This window comes from Cololabis saira, chromosome 16 (genome assembly GCF_033807715.1).
Source record: "Cololabis saira isolate AMF1-May2022 chromosome 16, fColSai1.1, whole genome shotgun sequence".
NCBI lineage: Eukaryota > Metazoa > Chordata > Actinopteri > Beloniformes > Belonidae > Cololabis > Cololabis saira.
Window position 1 is genome coordinate 38,669,134 of NC_084602.1, and position 18,967 is coordinate 38,688,100.

At 42.8% G+C, this 18,967-nt stretch overlaps 1 protein-coding gene across 1 annotated transcript in view; it reads right to left on the minus strand.

Annotated features, from left to right (window-relative positions):
- Positions 1–18,967, minus strand: part of syne1b (spectrin repeat containing, nuclear envelope 1b) — a 191,224-nt gene that overhangs the window by 14,916 nt on the left and 157,341 nt on the right. Inside the window, exons 117-135 of the mRNA XM_061743971.1 lie at positions 18,751–18,897; positions 18,120–18,274; positions 16,543–16,690; positions 16,367–16,461; positions 14,186–14,420; positions 12,416–12,610; positions 12,199–12,324; positions 11,330–11,485; positions 9,599–9,757; positions 8,693–8,859; positions 8,457–8,619; positions 7,438–7,625; positions 7,212–7,362; positions 6,145–6,327; positions 5,929–6,066; positions 4,474–4,665; positions 2,842–3,169; positions 1,084–1,187; positions 884–1,004 (exon numbers count right to left, since the gene is read on the minus strand). Of these exons, the coding sequence (XP_061599955.1) occupies positions 884–1,004; positions 1,084–1,187; positions 2,842–3,169; positions 4,474–4,665; positions 5,929–6,066; positions 6,145–6,327; positions 7,212–7,362; positions 7,438–7,625; positions 8,457–8,619; positions 8,693–8,859; positions 9,599–9,757; positions 11,330–11,485; positions 12,199–12,324; positions 12,416–12,610; positions 14,186–14,420; positions 16,367–16,461; positions 16,543–16,690; positions 18,120–18,274; positions 18,751–18,897 (3,151 nt within the window). The remainder of the gene's footprint in view (positions 1–883; positions 1,005–1,083; positions 1,188–2,841; positions 3,170–4,473; positions 4,666–5,928; positions 6,067–6,144; positions 6,328–7,211; positions 7,363–7,437; positions 7,626–8,456; positions 8,620–8,692; positions 8,860–9,598; positions 9,758–11,329; positions 11,486–12,198; positions 12,325–12,415; positions 12,611–14,185; positions 14,421–16,366; positions 16,462–16,542; positions 16,691–18,119; positions 18,275–18,750; positions 18,898–18,967) is intronic.

An 18,967-nucleotide genomic window follows, 5' to 3' on the forward strand; every position in this document is an offset into this window, starting at 1 on the left:
CAACTCTGAGGTGCAGATGTTCATAAACCTGGTGCTGAGGAGAGAATTAAAAAGGGATCTAGACGGAGATAAGGAACGATCAGATCCACCAGGAGCTCTGTCACTTCATAGCTGCTCGCGGCTCCAGCTGACTTTTCAGCAGCGCCGAGATAAACAAACAAAAAAAAAAAAAGCGTTGCCGCTTGAAGCTTCTCTCACTCATTTTTTAACTTGATATGGAACACAAGCCACAGATCCAGCAGCACATCTATCATCTCCTCCAGGTTCTACATCTTTAGTGTAGAACATGTAGAACACACATGTCAGTGTGTGCCAGAAAAATGCAATAGGGCAAATGTGCAATGCATCAGCACTTTACAAACTCTCGCACTTAAGCTATCAGCACTTTAACTTTACGTTCACTTAATTACTGGCTTATCAATTGAACATGTTTTATTGCTTAATGATTTTTATCTAGCTCAGTCGTATCTTTTAATGTTGTGTTTTGTTGGTTTTGGTGTTGTTGTGTTTTGTTGGTATGGATGTCATATCTCGTCTCCTTTGTCTTCTGGTGTCCGATTCTGTGTCTGGCATTAAATTGCCACGGGGATGAATGGTGGAAATTAGCCTCTGGCTACAACCATGCGTATTTATACTTGTATTTATTAATACGTACAGTCCCTGTTCAACAAATAAAGTAATTGAATTTAGATACACAATCAAATACGTCACAGCAGCTTCTCTCCAACCTCCTACTTCTGATCTGGATATTGAAAAGAAATGAGGGCAAGGCGAGTCGAGTTGGGCTGAGTAGGTACTAGTGGAAAAGTGCCTGTCAGCTTCACGGTGAAGAAAAGGACAGAAGGGGACGACACAGGAAGGAAATTGCAGGTTTTGGCGTTACCTGACGTCTGGGACTCGGAGCTGCTGGGGTCGGCCAGCCCCGTGTCCTCCTCCTCCTTCAGCTCCGAGCCCATCCTCTTCACCGCGTCGATGCTGCCGCGACACTCCCCCAGCAGCCGCATCTGCATAAAAACACACACGCGTTGGTCACCAACGTCAGCAGACGCAGACGACAGCAATGCTTGCGTGAGCACCACTTACGTAGCCCATATACGAGCTGTCCAGCTCGGCGCCGGTGGGCGTGCGGCTACGCCCGCCGTCCGTCTGCAGGTGGAAGCGGCCGGACTCTGCCGAGGCGGCGTCTCCTGTTGACACAACACACCAGGATGAACCCAGACGGGAGGAAACACCTTTGAGAGACTTAAAATCATGAAGAGTAAGTATGATGGAGTGCAGATTGGTTTCCTGAACACAGATTTTAAAGTGGCAGCGCCCCCGTGTGGCCAGCACCAGGAACTGCAGCCTCCATTCGCTTTTTATTTTTTATCTGTGTTGACAGAAAAACAAATCTGCAATCCTCAAAAAACCAAACAAACAAACAAACATGCTTTTTAAGATTTAAAGGCATTAAAACAATCCAAAGAGGTTAGCGCACTGCAAACAAAAGGAGGTCATTAGGAGGGCGGGACAGGCTGAAGTCCATTTCTGTTCTGAGAAATGGACTTGACCCTTCGTCCCGGTGTTAGGAGGATTCGGGTTACGGTGCGTCCAAAGTGCCCATGACAAGAAAAAATCAACAGAAAAATCAACCAAGCCGGTGAACACAGACGCTACGGTGTGCTATCGTTAGCGTGCGGCTGTTATCTCCGGCCCCGAGCACGCGGCGTGCCGGGGCCGGCTGGTGCCTACCGGTGGACGACCGCAGTGTTTGCTCTGTTAGCTTAAGAAAGGCCTCGGGGCTCTCTGGGATCACTACATCTGCAAGAAACATCGTACAGCAACACATTCAGCAGCGGCTCTCAAAGACACCGGGCGTTCAGTTATTCAGTCGTGGAAGTAAGAGTTGACCCTTGGGTGACCTCTCACAACTCCGGTGCATCGTTCTGCATCTTCTAACGGCAGAGAGTCCGTTTCCTAAAAAATGGCACAATTTTCTTCCACACTTTCCTCCTTGTCTCTTTTCATTCATCTATTTGGCTTTCCAAAGGGTCAGAGGTCAAAATCAGGTAATGTACATTTACAAGGTTGCATCATTCCTGTGAACGTTTTGAGTCCAACCTTTGTCTATTCTCAGGTTTTATACATGAATTATACTTTTCATTATATCGCTCTTTGGGACCCGATGGGTTTTATTAACCCTTGTACTTCCTTCTTTTTTCCCTTCCTTCCTTCTTTTTTCCCTTCCTTCCTTCCTTCCTTCTTTTTTCCCTTCCTCCCTTCCTTCCTTCTTTTTTCCCTTCCTTCCTTCCTTCCTTCTTTTTTCCCTTCCTTCCTTCCTTTCTCCCTCCCTCCCTTCTTTTCTTCCTTCCTTCCTTCCTTCCTTTTCTTTCCTTCCTTCCTTCCTTCCTCCCTCCCTCTTTCTTTCTCCCTTCCTTCCTTCCTTCCTTCTTTTCTCTGTTCCTTCCTTCCTTCCTCCCTTCTTTTTTCCCTTCCTTCCTTCCTTCCTTTTCTCCCTTCCTTCCTTCCTTCTTTTCTTCCTTCCTTCCTTCTTTTCTCCGTTCCTTCCTTTTCTTCCTTCCTTCCTTCCTTCCTCCCTTCTTTTTTCCCTCCCTCCCTCCCTCCCTCCCTCCCTTCCTTCCTTCCTTCCTTCCTTCCTTCCTTCCTTCCTTCCTTCCTTCCTTCCTTCCTTCCTTCCTTCCTTCCTTCCTTCCTTCCTTCCTTCCTTCCTTCCTTCCTTCCTTCCTTCCTCCTTCCTTGACCCGCAGACAGCACAAGGGTTAAGTCCTGACACCAGAAGTGTAACCGTGTGCTCGTTCTCATCACTGATGGTAAAAGTGTTGTGTATCCGTGGCGACCGACCTGACAGTCCCGACGCGGGCCGCTGCAGCAGGTCCCCGTCCTCGCCCGTCTGCTCCCTCAGGGCCCGGCTGGCGCTCTCCAGCCCCCGGCTCAGGTCGTAGTCGTGGTCCCACTCCAGGGGGATGGAGTCCACGCTGGCGGGCGTGTCCCGGCCCGAGCGCTCCGTCCTCAGCTGGGCCGCCAGCGAGGCCGAGCGGCCGGAGGACGGCAGCGGCGACAGGAAGCCGTCGCCCAGGCGCTCGTTCCACGGCAGGCCGGACAGATCCCCCGGCTCGTCCAGCTCCAGCTCGCGGTCCGACAGCGACACCTCCGTGTCGTCGTCGGCCAGCTGCAGAGACGGAGACATGAATGAGCCCAGAGGACCAGACCTGGACCCGGGTCGTAACCAGTACTGGAGTTGAGGGGGGATGGTATCCCCCCCTGAAATAAAAACGGTCAAAATCATCCCCCCTGTAAAACTGCCATCCCTCCTTTCCATCCCTTATGTCATTTCATCAATGAATGTGGTTTTACTGCTATTTCAACATTTAGAGTCATCACCAGAAAAATAACTTATTTGACAATTTTCACCTGTTTCAAGTAAATTTTCACTTGAAATACCGTATTGGCCCGAATATAAGACGGTGTTTTTTGCATTGAAATAAGACTGAAAAAGTGGGGGTCGTCTTACATTCGGGGTCTAGACATTATACCCATTCACAATGCTAGATGGCGCCAGATATCTTTAAAGCAAATGCAGAACAAATGCAGAAATATAGCGGTAAGAAAGAAAAGAGAAGAAAATAAGAGAAGAGATAACAGAAAATGGAGAAATGTAGCGACAATCTGGAGAAGTGGGTGGAAGATCAGCAGGTGAACCGGCAGCTGAGGAGAAGTTATGGTGCAAACTTCAAGATAATGATTTGAATGAGGCAAAATAACATGCTTTTTCTCTCGAATATATTGTTATAATCATTTGTTTCAGATGTACTGTCATTATTTTCTGTATAAAAATTTAATTTGGTGTTTAAAAACTCTTTTTTCAAACTTGAGTCTTGAAAAAGAGGGGGTCGTCTTATATTCGGGCCAATACGGTAAGTAGGAAAATCTGCCAGTGGGACAAGATTTATCTTCTCATTACAAGCAAAAAAATCTTGTTCCACTGGCAGATTTTTCTACTTATTTCAAGTGAAAATCTACTTGAAACAGGTGAAAATTGTTGTTTTTTCCAGTGATGAGTCTTGTTTTAAGTGTAATGAGATTCTTTTTACTAAAATGAGACATTTTAACTAGAAATAAGACAAATATTCTTGTTAAGATTGTGAGTTTTTGCAGTGATCCATGTTACTTATCCTGTGAAGGACAGAGTCATATTGATAAGTTCAGAGAAGTGTTTTTTATTGTTGTGTTTTGATGTATTTGATGTAAGCCCAGTGGATATTTAAAGCTTACAGAAGGCTGCATTTAACTGCTGCTATGTCATTCCTGCAGTATTTCTGCAGGTGTTTTGGTCACTGCTATTATTTGTAATATATTATATTATTTGTAATCAGCACAAATTATCTGTCCCCATATGATAAAATCCACCACCCCCCTGATTCTTTTGTAAAACTCGAGTACTGGTCGTAACAATCTTTTGATCTGCACTCTCACCGGGAGACGCATCAGTTTCTTGTAGTAGCGCTCGACGCGGCCGAACACTTCCTGGCAGTAGCGCTGCAGCTCCTCCAGCTCCTCCTCGATGACGGCGGCGTCCAGCGGCTCGCTCTTCTCGATCAGGGCCTCGCCCTGGTGGAAGATGTGCTCGATCCGGGCCGTCGTCAGGGAAATCTCCTGCTGGAACGACTGCAGGGCCACACGCGAGAACACGCGTTGTTTGGAAATACAGTGATAATGAAAGCTGGAATCTTCAATCTAAACGCAGCTCTTAAGTGGATCCAACCGTAAACTTTGCAACGTTACAAAATGCTCTTTCTCTTTCTTGGTTGTTTTTTTTGTCTAACAAGTACTGTTGTTTCTGTCAGCCTGTTTCAATTTTAGTTTGAGTCTAGTCTTTGGGTCAAGCTATCATTTTAGTTTTTATTAGTTTTAGTCACGTTCATTCTCCTTTTAGTTGTGTCAAGTTTCAGTCGACTAAAAGTCTGAGCATTTTAGTCTCATTTTAGTCGATGGATGGATGGATGGAAGAAATGATGGATGGATGGATGGATGATGGATGGATGGATGGATGGATGGATGGATGGATGGATGGATGGATGGATGGATGGATGATGGATGGATGGATAGATGGAAGAAATGATGGATGGATGGATGGATGGAAGAAAGGATGGATAATGGATGGATGGATGGAAGAAAGAAGGGATGGATGGATGGATGGATGGATGGAAGAAAGGATGGATAATGGATGGATGGATGGAAGAAAGGATGGATGGATGGATGAAAGAAAGGATGGATAATGGATGGATGGATGGATGGATGGATGGATGGAAGAAAGGATGGATAATGGATGGATGGATGGATGGATGAAAGAAAGGATGGATGGATGGATGAAAGAAAGGATGGATGGATGGAAGAAAGGATGGATGGATGGATGAAAGAAAGGATGGATGGATGAAAGAAAGGATGGATGGATGGATGGAAGAAAGGATGGATGGATGGATGGATGGATGGATGGATGGATGGATGAAAGAAAGGATGGATGGATGGATGGATGGATGGAAGAAAGGATGGATGGATGGATGAAAGAAAGGATGGATGGATGGATGGATGAAAGAAAGGATGGATGGATGGATGAAAGAAAGGATGGATGGATGGATGAAAGGATGGATGGATGGATGGATGGATGGATGTAAGAAATGATGGATGGATGGATGGATGAGTGCATGGATGGACGGTTGGATGGATGGATTTAAGAAAGAATGGATGGATGATGATGATGATGATGATGATGATGATGATGACGATATTAAGTCATATATATATATATATATATATATATATATATATATATATATATATATATATATATATATATATATACGTTGACGAGAGCAGCTTCACTTTAAAGCATTTCAAACAGAAATCTGAATCTTCGGGAGACCGACGTACCCGGAGCTGCTTGACTTTGGCCTGGATGTCGCACTCGGAGAAATGCTCGATGTTGGTGAGCTGCAGGTCCATCTCCGTCAGCCACACCAGGATCCCGTCGCGGGCCGTTTCAAACTCCTCCCTCTGGCAGATGAAGTGCTGCAGAGCAGAAACAGAAACAGAGGCGTTGAGTTTCATCCAGACACGTTACCGTGAAGTGTGAGGTGAAGGACCGACCTTGAGCCTCCGCAGGACGGACGCCACCCTCTTCTGCAGGTCGTCCCATCTCTGGTTGGCGTCGTTGGACATCTCCCTCAGGCGGCACGAGGAGTCGGTGCGGTTCTCCCGGGCCAGGCGCCGGTACTGCTTGTTGATGATCTCCAGCTGGGTAAGGCTCTCGTGGACTTGCCTCTGGAAGGTCTTAAGCAGCACATACACGCATGTTTCTCAGGTCTTTCACGTGAACATTTTGCATGCACTGTTTCGCTAACTAGACTTGTAGTTCTCCAGACCAGTCACTTTTTACTGGTCTTGTCTCGGACTCAGATAACAGATGTCGTTGCACCAAGGTGACAGAATCTGGTATCAACAGTTCTTCCTCTTGTTAATGTACAGTTTTGTAAACTATTTGTATTTTACATTTGATTTAATGTTTTGGTTCATCTGCATGTGTCTGTATTTAATTACAGTTTTGTGTTTATAACAGCCTTGTTTGAGTAAATATATACAGGACTGTCTCAGAAAATTTGAATATTGTGATTTTCTGTAATGCAATTACAAAAACAAAAATGTCATACATTCTGGATTCATTACAAATCAACTGAAATATTGCAAGCCTTTTGTTATTTTAATATTGCTGATCATGGCTTACAAATATCCTATCTCAAAAAAATTTGAATATTCTGGGAATCTTAATCTTAAACTGTAAACCATAATGTTTTTGTAATTGCATTACAGAAAATAAAGAACTTTATCACAATATTCTAATTTTCTGAGACAGTCCTGTAAATAATATTTGCATATCGTTGTGATTGATTAAGCATCAGGTTCATTTCAGTGATGCTGATATACGGTGTAATCTGATTACTATAATGGTAAATAATGTAATTTAAATCTTAAATATTTAAAATTCAGGTTTCATCTCCAAATTAAGTCCAATTTAAATCAGTAACATTTACTATTCAGTACTTTTCTGAGGTGGAGGGGGGTGTTGATACTCTCTGGTCTTGGTCAGTCTTGGTCTTGGTTTAGGGAGTCTTGACTACAAGTCTACTGCTAACACACAAAAAAAAAATGCGGCGAACCTCAAACTTCTTCAGTTCCTCCTTGGCGACGGTGTAGAGCACGCCGGACGAGTTGGCCAGAGCAGCCGTCTTCTCGGAGGCGGCCAGCCACTCCTCAAAGCGAGCAAAGTCGTCCAGAAACTTCTGCCACAGACGCCACGTCTCCTCAATCCTGAAAAAACAGAGAAGGTGTTATTCTGGAGCATTTTTACGGTGCTCGCGGCTGGAGAGCCGCCGGCCGACTCACTTCAGCCTCCGCTCCATGGACAGGGCGCAGATGCTCCTCCAGCGGCGGTCCAGGCTGCGCGTCGCCTGCTGGATGGAGTCGCACTCGGCGTCGGTGGCGCAAGCGTCGCAGTCGTGCAGCAGCACCTCGCACAGGTTCAGCACCGACGCCACGCCCGTGCTGTGCTTCTCGATGTCGCGCTGGAGCTCCTGGCGGGGGAAGAGCAGGCCGCGGATCAGCGGGAGGAATATCGGGCAACATTAACTACTCTGTCAGTAAAACCTTGTGAACTTGTCAAAATCTTGGGTGTTATGTTAGATGCTGATTTTTCTCAAAATGTTGACTTTTTTCTCAACATTTCAACTTTTTCTCAACATTTCGGCTTTTGTCTCAAGATTGTACTTCAACATTAATCTCGACATTTCGACTTTTTTCTCGAAGTGCATAATGAAAAAAAAATCTTCCCCCAGTTCTAACTAATATAGAAACATGCAGCATGTGTTTCCTTCATTCTAAGGCTGATACAAGACTTCATTTTTTGCGGCTCCAGACATATTTGTTTTTTGTGTTTTTGGTCCAATATGGCTCTTTCAACATTTTGGGTTGCCGACCCCTGGGTTAGATCATCAAATAAGACTCTCATCATACCTAGAATTCACACTAGATCTGCTCATGGTGCTTTCAGTCACTACTACACTCTCTGGAATTCCTCTCCACAGGAACTAAAGTCTGCTCCAACAGTCCTCTTTCAAAAGTAGACTAAAAACATACCTTTTTTCACAGGCGTTTGAGTAAACTCATGGTTGGCTGAGTGATCGCACTTTTGTTAAAATGGAATTATGGTTGTTATTATTGTTTTTTCTCTTGTCATACTTGTTATCTATTTCTGTTATTGTAAACTTGTAATTTTGTTTGTTTGTTTATGTATTTTGAGCACATTGAGTCCATGCTCGTCATGTGAAATGTGCTTTATAATTAAATTCACCTTGCCTCTCAACGATCGGGGAGATTTGCTGCGGTCCTGATGCGGAGTTACTCACCTGCTGCAGGTCCAGCTTCCTCTGGATCTCCTGGAAGTCGCAGGAGTCGTAGGCGATGGGCTTGGACAGCTCCGCCTCGATGTGGGCCAGCCAGGAGCGGAGGCTGCTCATGTTCTTGTCCAGCTGCTGCACGGCCACCAGCGTTTCCCGCAGCTTCTTCACCCTGTTTCCAGATGATGGCTCGGTGTAAGAGAAAGAAAGAAAAGGCCGAACACTGTTTTTTTCCTGGTCCTCACCGCGCTCCGACGAGGTCCAGGAGGTGCTGCCAGCGGTCGTTGACCTTGTTGAGTTTCAGCTCGATTTCGGCGGCCTTGCCGTGGTGACTGGCGACGGCCAGACGCTCGCCCAGCTGGTGCAGCTGCTGCTTGTTCTCCTCTGCAACCGTGATCTCCTCCTGGTAGTCCTGACACGCAGAAAATATAAAAACTTAGACTACAGCTGCAAGACAAGTAAATGGGCCACGTAGTAAAAGAATAAAATAAATAAATAACACAATAAATAATAATAATAATAATAATAATAATAATAATAACAATAATATAAAAAATAGTATAATTTATCATATATATAATATATATATATATATATATATATATATATATATATATATATATATATATATATATTAATATAATATTATATATCAAATAATAAATAATAATAATAATGAAAATGAAAAAATCATATCACAAAAAAATCACAAAACGTTTTATATATATATATATATATATATATATATATATATATATATATATATATATAATAAAATTATATTACATAATAAAAAATCATTAATAATAATAATAATAATAATAATAATAATAATAATAATAATAATAATAATAATAACAATAATAATAATAATATGGATAATAAAAAAAATATATATATATATAAAAGAAATAACTGCAAAACAAGTAAACGGACCATGCAGTAAAAAAAGCTAATAATACATAATGTAACAATAATAATATATAATAATAATATATATTATATTATATATTATTATATAATTTATATATCCTATAATATAATAACATTATATATACAATAAATAATAATAATAATGATGATGATGATGATGATGATGATGATGATAATAATAATAATACAAAAATAATTTAAAAAAAGCAGATATTTACCTTGCGAAGCTTCTCGATCATCTCCTCGATGCTGATGTCTCCGTTCTGGGACACCTTGCTCTCCATGTTGGTGAGCCACTCGCAGAGCTCCTTGTACTTCTCGCTGAAGACGGTCCACTCGTTCAGCTTCTCGCTCACCTGCTGCCGGCGCAGCGACAGCTGCAGAAGCGCGGCGACACGCACAAACGTAACGTCACCTGCATTAAACTCACCGGGAACATCTCAAAATTCATTCAAAACTAAAGCAAATCCGTATCGGGAGGAAGTCGCGCTACAGAGATCAGCTCGCCGCTCGGCGAGCACATCTGTATGTGCATCCTGTACGGCTCTTTTATCTTCTTCAAACAGGATGCAACTCTGCAGAGAAAACCTGAGGTTTCAGAGCTACCCTGCCGTGACTCACGTCAGCACTGATTCTCAACTGGTGGTTTGGGACCCAGAAGAGGGTCGCAGACCGCTTTCAGCAGGTCTCTGCCTCAGGTAAAGGCAAAGCTACATATGGGTCAATGACGTGACGCCTATATTTTCTGAAAAACAGATTTTTTTTCAATTCAAAAAAGGTTTTAAATGGATAAAAAAATACCAGATATATGAACTACCTGTCCCACATATGGACTCACTTGAATTTTACAAAAAAATATTTGGGATTTTGTTGTTGTTTTAAGCGTCAAAATGTCATGTGGTGTGACCGTCCAACCATGACTCTAGTTTTGAAAACTTTTTTTGAAATCACTCTAAATGTATTTAAATCAATCTTCTTCCCTATCTGGCATGATTTCAGAAGTGTCTTGTTGTGTATAAGATTTATACACATTTGTATTTATATTTCCATCATAATATACAAACAAAGTTTGACTGATGATGTTCATTTTATGAAATATCATGTGGCGCAACCATTAAAATAACCATTTTTGTATAATAATGAAAACTTGTAAAAAAAAAGATGTCAAGATGTTAAGGAAATTAATTTATTTTAATACGAATCATGGTTGCACCACATGACCTTTTTTAAGGCTAGTGCCAATTCATCTTGACAAAAAATTCAATTAAAATTTTTTATATGAAGTTATGTGTACACAACATTCTTAATGTTTGAACTACTGCAATAGATATTCTTTTTTTTATTATTTTAAAATTGACCTGTTGAAAATCCTTATTCGTCATTGACCCATATCTTTTTGGGGCTATTTTCCAGGAAAACACCTCGTTGCTACCTTACACGAGTCAACACTGAAATCCTGAAAGACAAAGCAAGGTGTCCTACAAACACGTTTTCTTTGGTAGTCTGCTCAGTTCTCTTATTCCTTATTGCATCACAGAGCCATGAGATCATTTAAAGGAGCTTGAGGCCGGATTGTGGCAAGATTTATGAAAAAAATCTGTATACATTTTAAGTTTTCTAGTAATAATGTCAGATGAAGCGTTCCAAACCCAAAAGAATGAGCCCTCTAGTGTATCTCTCCTTTGCCTTGAACAGGCTGTGTGCTGCAAAATGTGCTGAAATTCGGTCCCGAATTTCCCGCTCTCCTGCGGATGTGACGTCACATGACGCTGCATGCACGTTCTCCCCGTTCTCCCGTGCCGGCTTCACTGTTGGCTGCAGTACCCCCAACGGCCGTCGTGGTGAAGGGTGGCGCTAGAGAGTCTCATTTCTTAAAAGGAGCCTCAAGCTCCTTTAACTGTCCAGATATTCACTCACTCTGGATGCATCACATGACCCTGCAAACTCACCTGGTGGCAGATCTCGTCCCACTGTCGGTGCAGAAGCTCCACGCGCTCCTGCAGGACAGAAAGGTCGTCGGCGCTGATGTAGCAGGAGAGCGACTCCCTCAGAACCGCCAGATGGGCCAAATCTCCGGTCCAGCCCTCAAACGTGTTCTCCAGATCCTGTCGTGGAGAAAACGGTTATGCAATTTATCCAACTTTTCTCAACAATTTACTGATAATCCAAAAAAGATTCTTAAGAACGATCTCTCAGTCTGGTCGACACGAACCATCTGCACCTCTTTTTATGGAATATTCACTATTATCCATTCATAAACTTAATGTTTTTCACTCATGCTTGTTTGTGCATAAGTTTATCAATAGAAAACATGATCTTCCTGTCACTTTCCAGCAGTTTTTTACTTTTTCATTTTACTTTTGATCTAATTCATATCGAACATCTGGTCATCCAGCGCTCCTGTAATATTACATTTAGATCCAAAACTCTGGAATGACTTGAATGTGTCGCTGAAGTCAACATTATCTTTTACCTCCTTCAGAAAGTTATTAAAAAAAACATCTTATTCTGTCTTAACCTTCAATGTCTTTATCTTTAATGTAATCCAGACCTTGTATCCATGTTCCCTGTTGTACATTATCTTTGTTATTTCATCACAGTTGTTGATGGGAGTGGAACTCTGTACAAGCCCGTCGGGCTTCGTTCCCTCCATGCACTGTTTTTAAGAACAATTTGAGCTAAATAAATAAATGAAATTAAAAAAGTCAAGCTTCCGTTTGTAACGCCACGTAAACCAGGTGAGGAATAACTCTGCACGATTTCGGCCAAGGATCCCCAAACAAAGACTTTGTCCCAGTGCATTATGGGACATGGATACCTGGCAGCGCATCTGCTCAGTTTGCAGATCCTCATGGTGATCAGGAAGCGTTTGAGAGAGCTGTCGTTTGAAGGCTCGAAGTTTCTCCAGAGATCCGCCGATTCCTCTCTCACACCTCTCCCAGTCCTGGACAACACACAACACACACAACACACACCGTTACAACACACCGTTAGGAAGCAGGACGTCCGTTCTCCTCTGACTTGTCTCCGTTTACCTTCAGCAGCGTGGCCAGCTCGCTCTTCTGCTCGTCCAGCGAGCTGCTGGCGTGTTTCCAGCGCTCCTGGATGTCGGTCAGCTCCGCCTGCAGCGCCGCCTCGGCCCGGCCGTCCGCCGACAGCAGCAGCTGCCGACCCGCCTCCACCGTCAGGATGTAGCTGCCCTGCTGACGCTGCAGCACCTTCTCCTTCAGCTGCACACAAGACGAGGAGCATTTGTGACGCTACGACACCCAACACACCCTGCACCCGGCTGACAGGAGCCAACATTTACCGCGGCTGCAGCTCCAAACACAAGACCCTCGTTGCATGACATCACAAAATATGGAACGGTATCAGGACCTTTACAAGTCTGCATCACCCTTATGAAGGGGGGGGGGCGTGATATGACATTATTTGATCGTGAAGGTTTAAAATGTGAAGATAATCTTTTAAACTGCAGAGATTGTGGGATCGTCTTACGCACATTCTATAAATTGCAGTTTTATGCTTTCCTACCCGCCTCCTTGTTTGGTTTGGATTTTCTGCAAGTAATCGAGCTCAAGCAAATGAAATTTACAAAGTTTGCACGGAAACCGTTGGCACGTCGGGTGGTAACACGACAAATCTGTTTAATCCTCTGAAGAGGAACCAGCGTGAGACTAAAACAGACAGCATAAACATTTGACAAGTAAAGCAAGCGATGGAAAGAGATAAAAGTTAATTCAGCTGTCAGAGTGCATTTAAATCTTTACTTTAATGAGCTTGAAGGAAAGATTTTCTACATAAACCAGCTATCTAGAAAGTTGGAATATTGAACAGAATGTAAATAATAGGAATGACAAAAACGTCAGTTATTGAAACAACTTCTCCTTCCTTCCTTCCTTCCTTCCTTCCTTCCTTCCTTCCTTCCTTCCTTCCTTCCTTCCTTCCTTCCTTCCTTCCTTCCTTCCTTCCTTCCTTCCTTCCCTCGTACATTCTTTCCTTGTTTTCTCCTTTCCTTCCTGCATTCTTTTTTCCCTTCCTTCCTTCCTTCCTTCTTTTCCTTTCCTTCCTTTTTCCCTTCCTTCCTTCCTTCCTTCCTTCCTTCCTTCCTTCCTTCCTTCCTTCCTTCCTTTCTCCCCTCGTACATTCTTTCCTTGTTTTCTCCTTTCCTTCCTGCATTCTTTTTTCCCTTCCTTCCTTCCTTCCTTCCTTCCTTCCTTCCTTCCTTCCTTCCTTCCTTCCTTCCTTCCTTCCTTCCTTCCTTCCTTCCTTCCTTCCTTCCTTCCTTCTTTTCCTTTCCTTCCTTTTTCCCTTCCTTCCTTCCTTCCTTCCTTCCTTCCTTCCTTCCTTCCTTCCTTCCTTCCTTCCTTCCTTCCTTCCTTCTTTTCTCCCTCCCTTCCTTCCTTCTTTTCTCCCTTCCTTCTTTCCTCCTTTCTTCCCTTCCTCCTTCCTTGACCCGAAGACAGCATAAGGGTTAATAAAGTGTTGGACGGCTCTAAACCCAATTTAGTAGTCTCTTTAAATTGTTATCACCCTCAGCAACATGTATTGTCTATTTTCATTTTTTCAATTTAAGATCGTGCTAAAATCGAAATCGTGATATTATATATATATAAAAAAAAAAAAAATTGTGATATGATATTTTTGCCGTATCGCCCCCCCCTCTACCCTTATGTACAGTTTCCAGATGCCTGAATGTCGGGCGTTCATAACAGGAACGTCAGACACGGAGAAAAAGTTGAGCCTTTTCCCTCGGCTGTGTTTAAAAAGCATCACCTCAGATAAACTGATGAACCTGTATTTACCTGCACGGCGTCCAGCATGGAGCGAGCTTGCTGCAGAGGGACCGGGTCTCCCGCCTGCAGCACCTTTGCTGGATGGGAAACGTCCGTCAGCGATTTGCGCAGCTTCTCCACCATCTCTCTGTAGCGCTGCCACTGGCGGATGAGGCCGTCGATGATGCCGCGCCTCTGCTGAGCGCGCCGCACCACGCCCTGCCACTGGTTGCTCAGCAGTGTCAGCTTCATGTTGAACTCATCTCTGCGGGACATTTGGGCAACGTTACAGGAGGAAAATGGACTCAAAAGGTGTTAACCACGAGACGAGGCTACTAGTCTTGATTCAGTTTTAGAGACCTGGGGCCTCATTTATAAAAGAGTGTAGGATTCATACTAAAAGTGCACGTAAACCCAAAAGCCGAAAATGGCGGGCGCAAAAAAAAATCCGGATTTATAAAACCGTGTGCAAGCACACGGTTGGGTAGGTAGGTAGGTAGGTAGGTAAGTACGTACGTACGTACATACATAGATAGATAGAATTTTATTCATCCCCGAAGGGAAATTCAACTTTCCAGCAGCTCATCAAAACATAAAAAACAACCACACTTCCACTCTGACAATAAAAGCACATTCATATTAAAATAAACATGAAATATAAGGTTTAAAAATAGCATATAAAGTGCAAACTAAAATATAGTCCAGTCGTGACAGAGGTGAGTGTGTGTGTGTGACTGAGTTCAGGAGGAGTTCAGTCTTTTTGCTGTGGGGATGAAGGATCTCCTGAATCGCTCCGTTCTGCAGCGCAGTGAGCGGAGCCGACCGCTGCCGCTGATGATTTGACAGATGAAAATACCCCGTCAGATCACGCTTCCACATAGACATCAACATGTATCTATGTGGGAGCGTGATCTGACAGGGTATTTTCATCTGTCAAATCATCCTACCTGCCAATATCTATGTGGAAGCGTGATTTGACGGGTTTTTTTCTTCTGCCGACGCATCGTACACATAGATCTATGTGAACTTTCTGACTTCCTGCTGTTAAATCGTCTATTTGCATGAAAAAGCCTTTGAAAAAGAAGAAACTGAGATAAAAGAAACAGGGATGGTACGGTAGTATTTTCTGTCGAGGTAGGAAACATGAATCTGGCTTCATTTCACCACCTCACCGCCTGCGTCGCCAGTTCCCCAGATCTTCAAAATGTTTGTGCGCGAGGGTCAGGGTTGTCGTAAAGATACACACATTTTCCTGTTAAGTTTTTTTTTTTTTAAAATCCCAACCTTTGTGTAAAAGGTGGCGTGCGCATCTTTCAAACCCTGTTTTGTGCGCAAGCAAGCTTTACAAATGAGGCCCCTGGACTGGTTGCTGTTTGTGTCTCTGCCTGTTCCCGTTTCTGTTTGTTTGTTTTCTCTCTTGCAGATTCCAAAGGCTTGTGTGCCGTTGTGTGTTTTCCTGTGTTTCTCTCATTTCAGACTTTGACCCCCTGATCCCCCTCATTGGCCCGAATATAAGACGGTGTTTTTTGCATTGAAATAAGACTGAAAAAGTGGGGGTCGGTCGTCTTACATTCGGGGTCTAGACATTATACCCATTCACAACGCTAGATGGCGCCAGATATCTTTAAAGCGAATGCTGAACTTAACTCCCCAGGCCAAAGCCAACCCCTGTCACGAAGAAGAAAAATAAAAAATAGTGGTAAGAAAGAAAAGAGAAGAAAATAAGAGAAGAGATAACAGAAAATGGAGAAACGTAGCGACAATCTGGAGAAAAGTGGGTGGAAGATCGGCAGGTAAACCGGCAGCTGAGGAGAAGTTATGATGCAAACTTCAAGATGATGATTTGAATGAGGCAAAATAACATGCTTTTTATATATATATATATATATATATATATTCTATATATTGTTATAATCATTTGTTTCAGATGTACTGTAATTATTTTCTGTACAAAAATTGAATTTGGTGTTCAAAAAGGGTTTTTTTCAAATAAAAAAGTCTTGAAAAAGAGGGGGTCGTCTTATAATCAGGGTTGTCTCACATTCGGGCCAATAGGGTATATGTTTAAAAAAAAAGAAGCTTCATACAATGATGAGAAAACTGGCTTATAGGCTTCTGGCCTGTCATTGCTGGTACCTCTGAATATAAAAAGAAGAAGAAAAAACAAACAAACAACGAGATGAGGCTGATGGGAGGCCTCGCGGGGTTCACCTGTCGTCCACCTGGCCCTGCTCCAACATCCTCTGCCCGTCGCTGATGATGGAGTGGAGGATCTGCTGCCGGCTGAACATCTCCGCCTGAAACAGCTGCAGGGTCAAACTCGGCATCAGTAAATACATAAAATCAGCAGCTGTTTCATGTCGTTTTATCCAAAAATGGGCTCGAACCTCGTGGCCTTTTTGCTGCTCCATCAAACTCTGGTAGTTTCCGGAAATCTCCACGGCCAGATTCTCCTCCGTCTGGACCAGGAACTCCATCCACGTCTCGCACTTCTCCAGGAAGGTCTGCTGCTGCAGCAGGAACGACTGCAGCTTGCTGCAAGTGGAGAAGAGAGTTAACTGAATAAAAGGCGTGTCACGCGAGACGGAGAGCTGCTCAGGCGGTGTGTGGCTGTGTCCTAGCTAGTGTGGTTTGTGTCAGCCTGTTTCAATTTTGGTTTTAGTCTAGTCTTTGGGTCAAGCTATCATTTTAGTTTTTATTAGTTTTAGTCACGTTCATTCTCCTTTTAGTCGTGTCAAGTTTCAGTCGACTAAAAGTCTGAGCATTTTAGTCTTATTTTAGTCAGAATTGTCCAGGACCATTTTAGTCTAGTTTTAGTCAAAGATTGTATTTAGCCAAACCCATTTTACAAACAAGGTTATCTTATTATTATATTATTGTTACCTTATAGACTCAAGAATACCTTCATCCCATATACAGAAGAATCTATTTTCAGTTTACAACATATTTCTTTTTCCGCATTTCTCCACATCTTTTTCATTTTCAACGACACATTGTTTTCTTTTCCAGGTCTATGTAGGAAAGTGTATCCAAAGATGGATCTTCTTCTTCTTCTCCTCCCAGCCCCAGAGCAGATCCCTGTGTTTCTCTATGTAACTTTGTTTTTAATGGACGTTAACTAGAGCTCTGCGTTAACGGCATCAGCCTTTAACTCTGCAGCTGATTCTGGATCTGATTCCCCGCTGCAGCGACTGGGATTGAGGACTAACGTCACCCAGCAGAACTAAACCAGAGAAACTACTGAAAACATGGACATTAAACCAGAGAAACTACTGAAAACATGGACATTAAACCAGAGAAACTACTGAAAACATGGACATTAAGGATCCTAAAACTTTTAAAAATGTTTACGGGCCGCTCGGTGGTGCAGTGGTTTAAGTAAGTGGCTCATATACTGAGGCTACAGTCCTCTTACAGTGGTCGCAGGTTTAAATCCTGGCCTGCGCACCTTTGCTGCATGTCATCCCCATTCTCTCTCTCTACCCCCTTCCTGTCTGCAACTTGAATTAAGGGCCACTAGAGCCTTAAAAAAATATTTAAAAAAAAAAATCAAAAAACTCTTTTTTACTCACTAGCTTTTAACTAACCTTGATTGTTGTATTTCATTTATATGTTTTACGTTGTCCTGTTTTGTTTTTCTTTTTTTTCTTTCCCTTGTCCAGCACTTTGGTCAGCTGTTGTTGTTTTTAAAGTGCTTTATAAATAGATTTGAACTTGAACTTAAGGATCTTTGTTAGAACATTTCGTCTCGTTTTGGTCAACGGAAATGAAGACACATTTTTGTAATCTACATTTTAGTCTGGTTTTTATTCCTCTATGATATTGCATTATATATTTAATCATCGTTATCGTCACATGACCATTCTTTTCGTTGCTTCTCGTCTCATTTTCCTCAGGTGATAAAGGTTCCTTGAGGACGATATTTAGTCATAATTTTGGTTGACGAGAGCAGCTTCAGTCCTACCTGAATCTCTCGGTGGTCTGGGCCGATGCCGTGGACCAGCCTCGGTTCAGGTTCTGCATGCGTTTGATCTCCGAGTCGTTGAGGGGCAGCCGGTAGCCGAGCTCGTTCAGGCGCTCCAGTTCAGGAGCCATGCTGCTGAACTTCAGCATCAGCTTCTGCAAAATAAGAAGAAGTGGGGGCGTCTTATGTCACGTTTGCTTTTGGACTGAACTACAGGACTGTCTCAGAAAATTAGAATATTGTGATTTTCTGTAATGCAATTATGTTTATTATTATGCAATACAATTACAAAAACAAAAAATGTCATACATTCTGGATTCATTACAAATCAACTGAAATATTGCAAGCCTTTTATTATTTTAATATTGCTGATTATGGTTTACAGTTTAAGAAAACTCAAAATCTCAAAAAATGTGAATATTCTGGGAATCTTAATCTTAAACTGTAAGCCATAATCAGCAATATTAAAATAAAAAAAGGCTTGCAATATTTCAGTTGATTTGTAATGAATCCAGAATTTATGACATTTTTGTTTTTTTTAAATTGCATTACAGAAAATAAAGAACTTTATCAAAATATTCTAATTTTCTGAGACAGTCCTGTAAGTGGAGAAAGGAAACCGAGATAAAACCTTGAGTCCGTCCATGCGGTCCTGGATGACGGTGAGGTCGGTGCAGCCGTTGGGGTCCTGCACCCTCAGAGCCTCCTCTGCCTCCACTATCCAGCTGCCCAACGACTCCAGCTGTTCGTTAAAGGTTTCGTAGTCCTGAACTCCGGTCTGGTGCAGAGGAGACGGGTGTTCAATCACTCTGACGAGTCTAAACGAGGAGAGGAAGATGCCCGGTCCT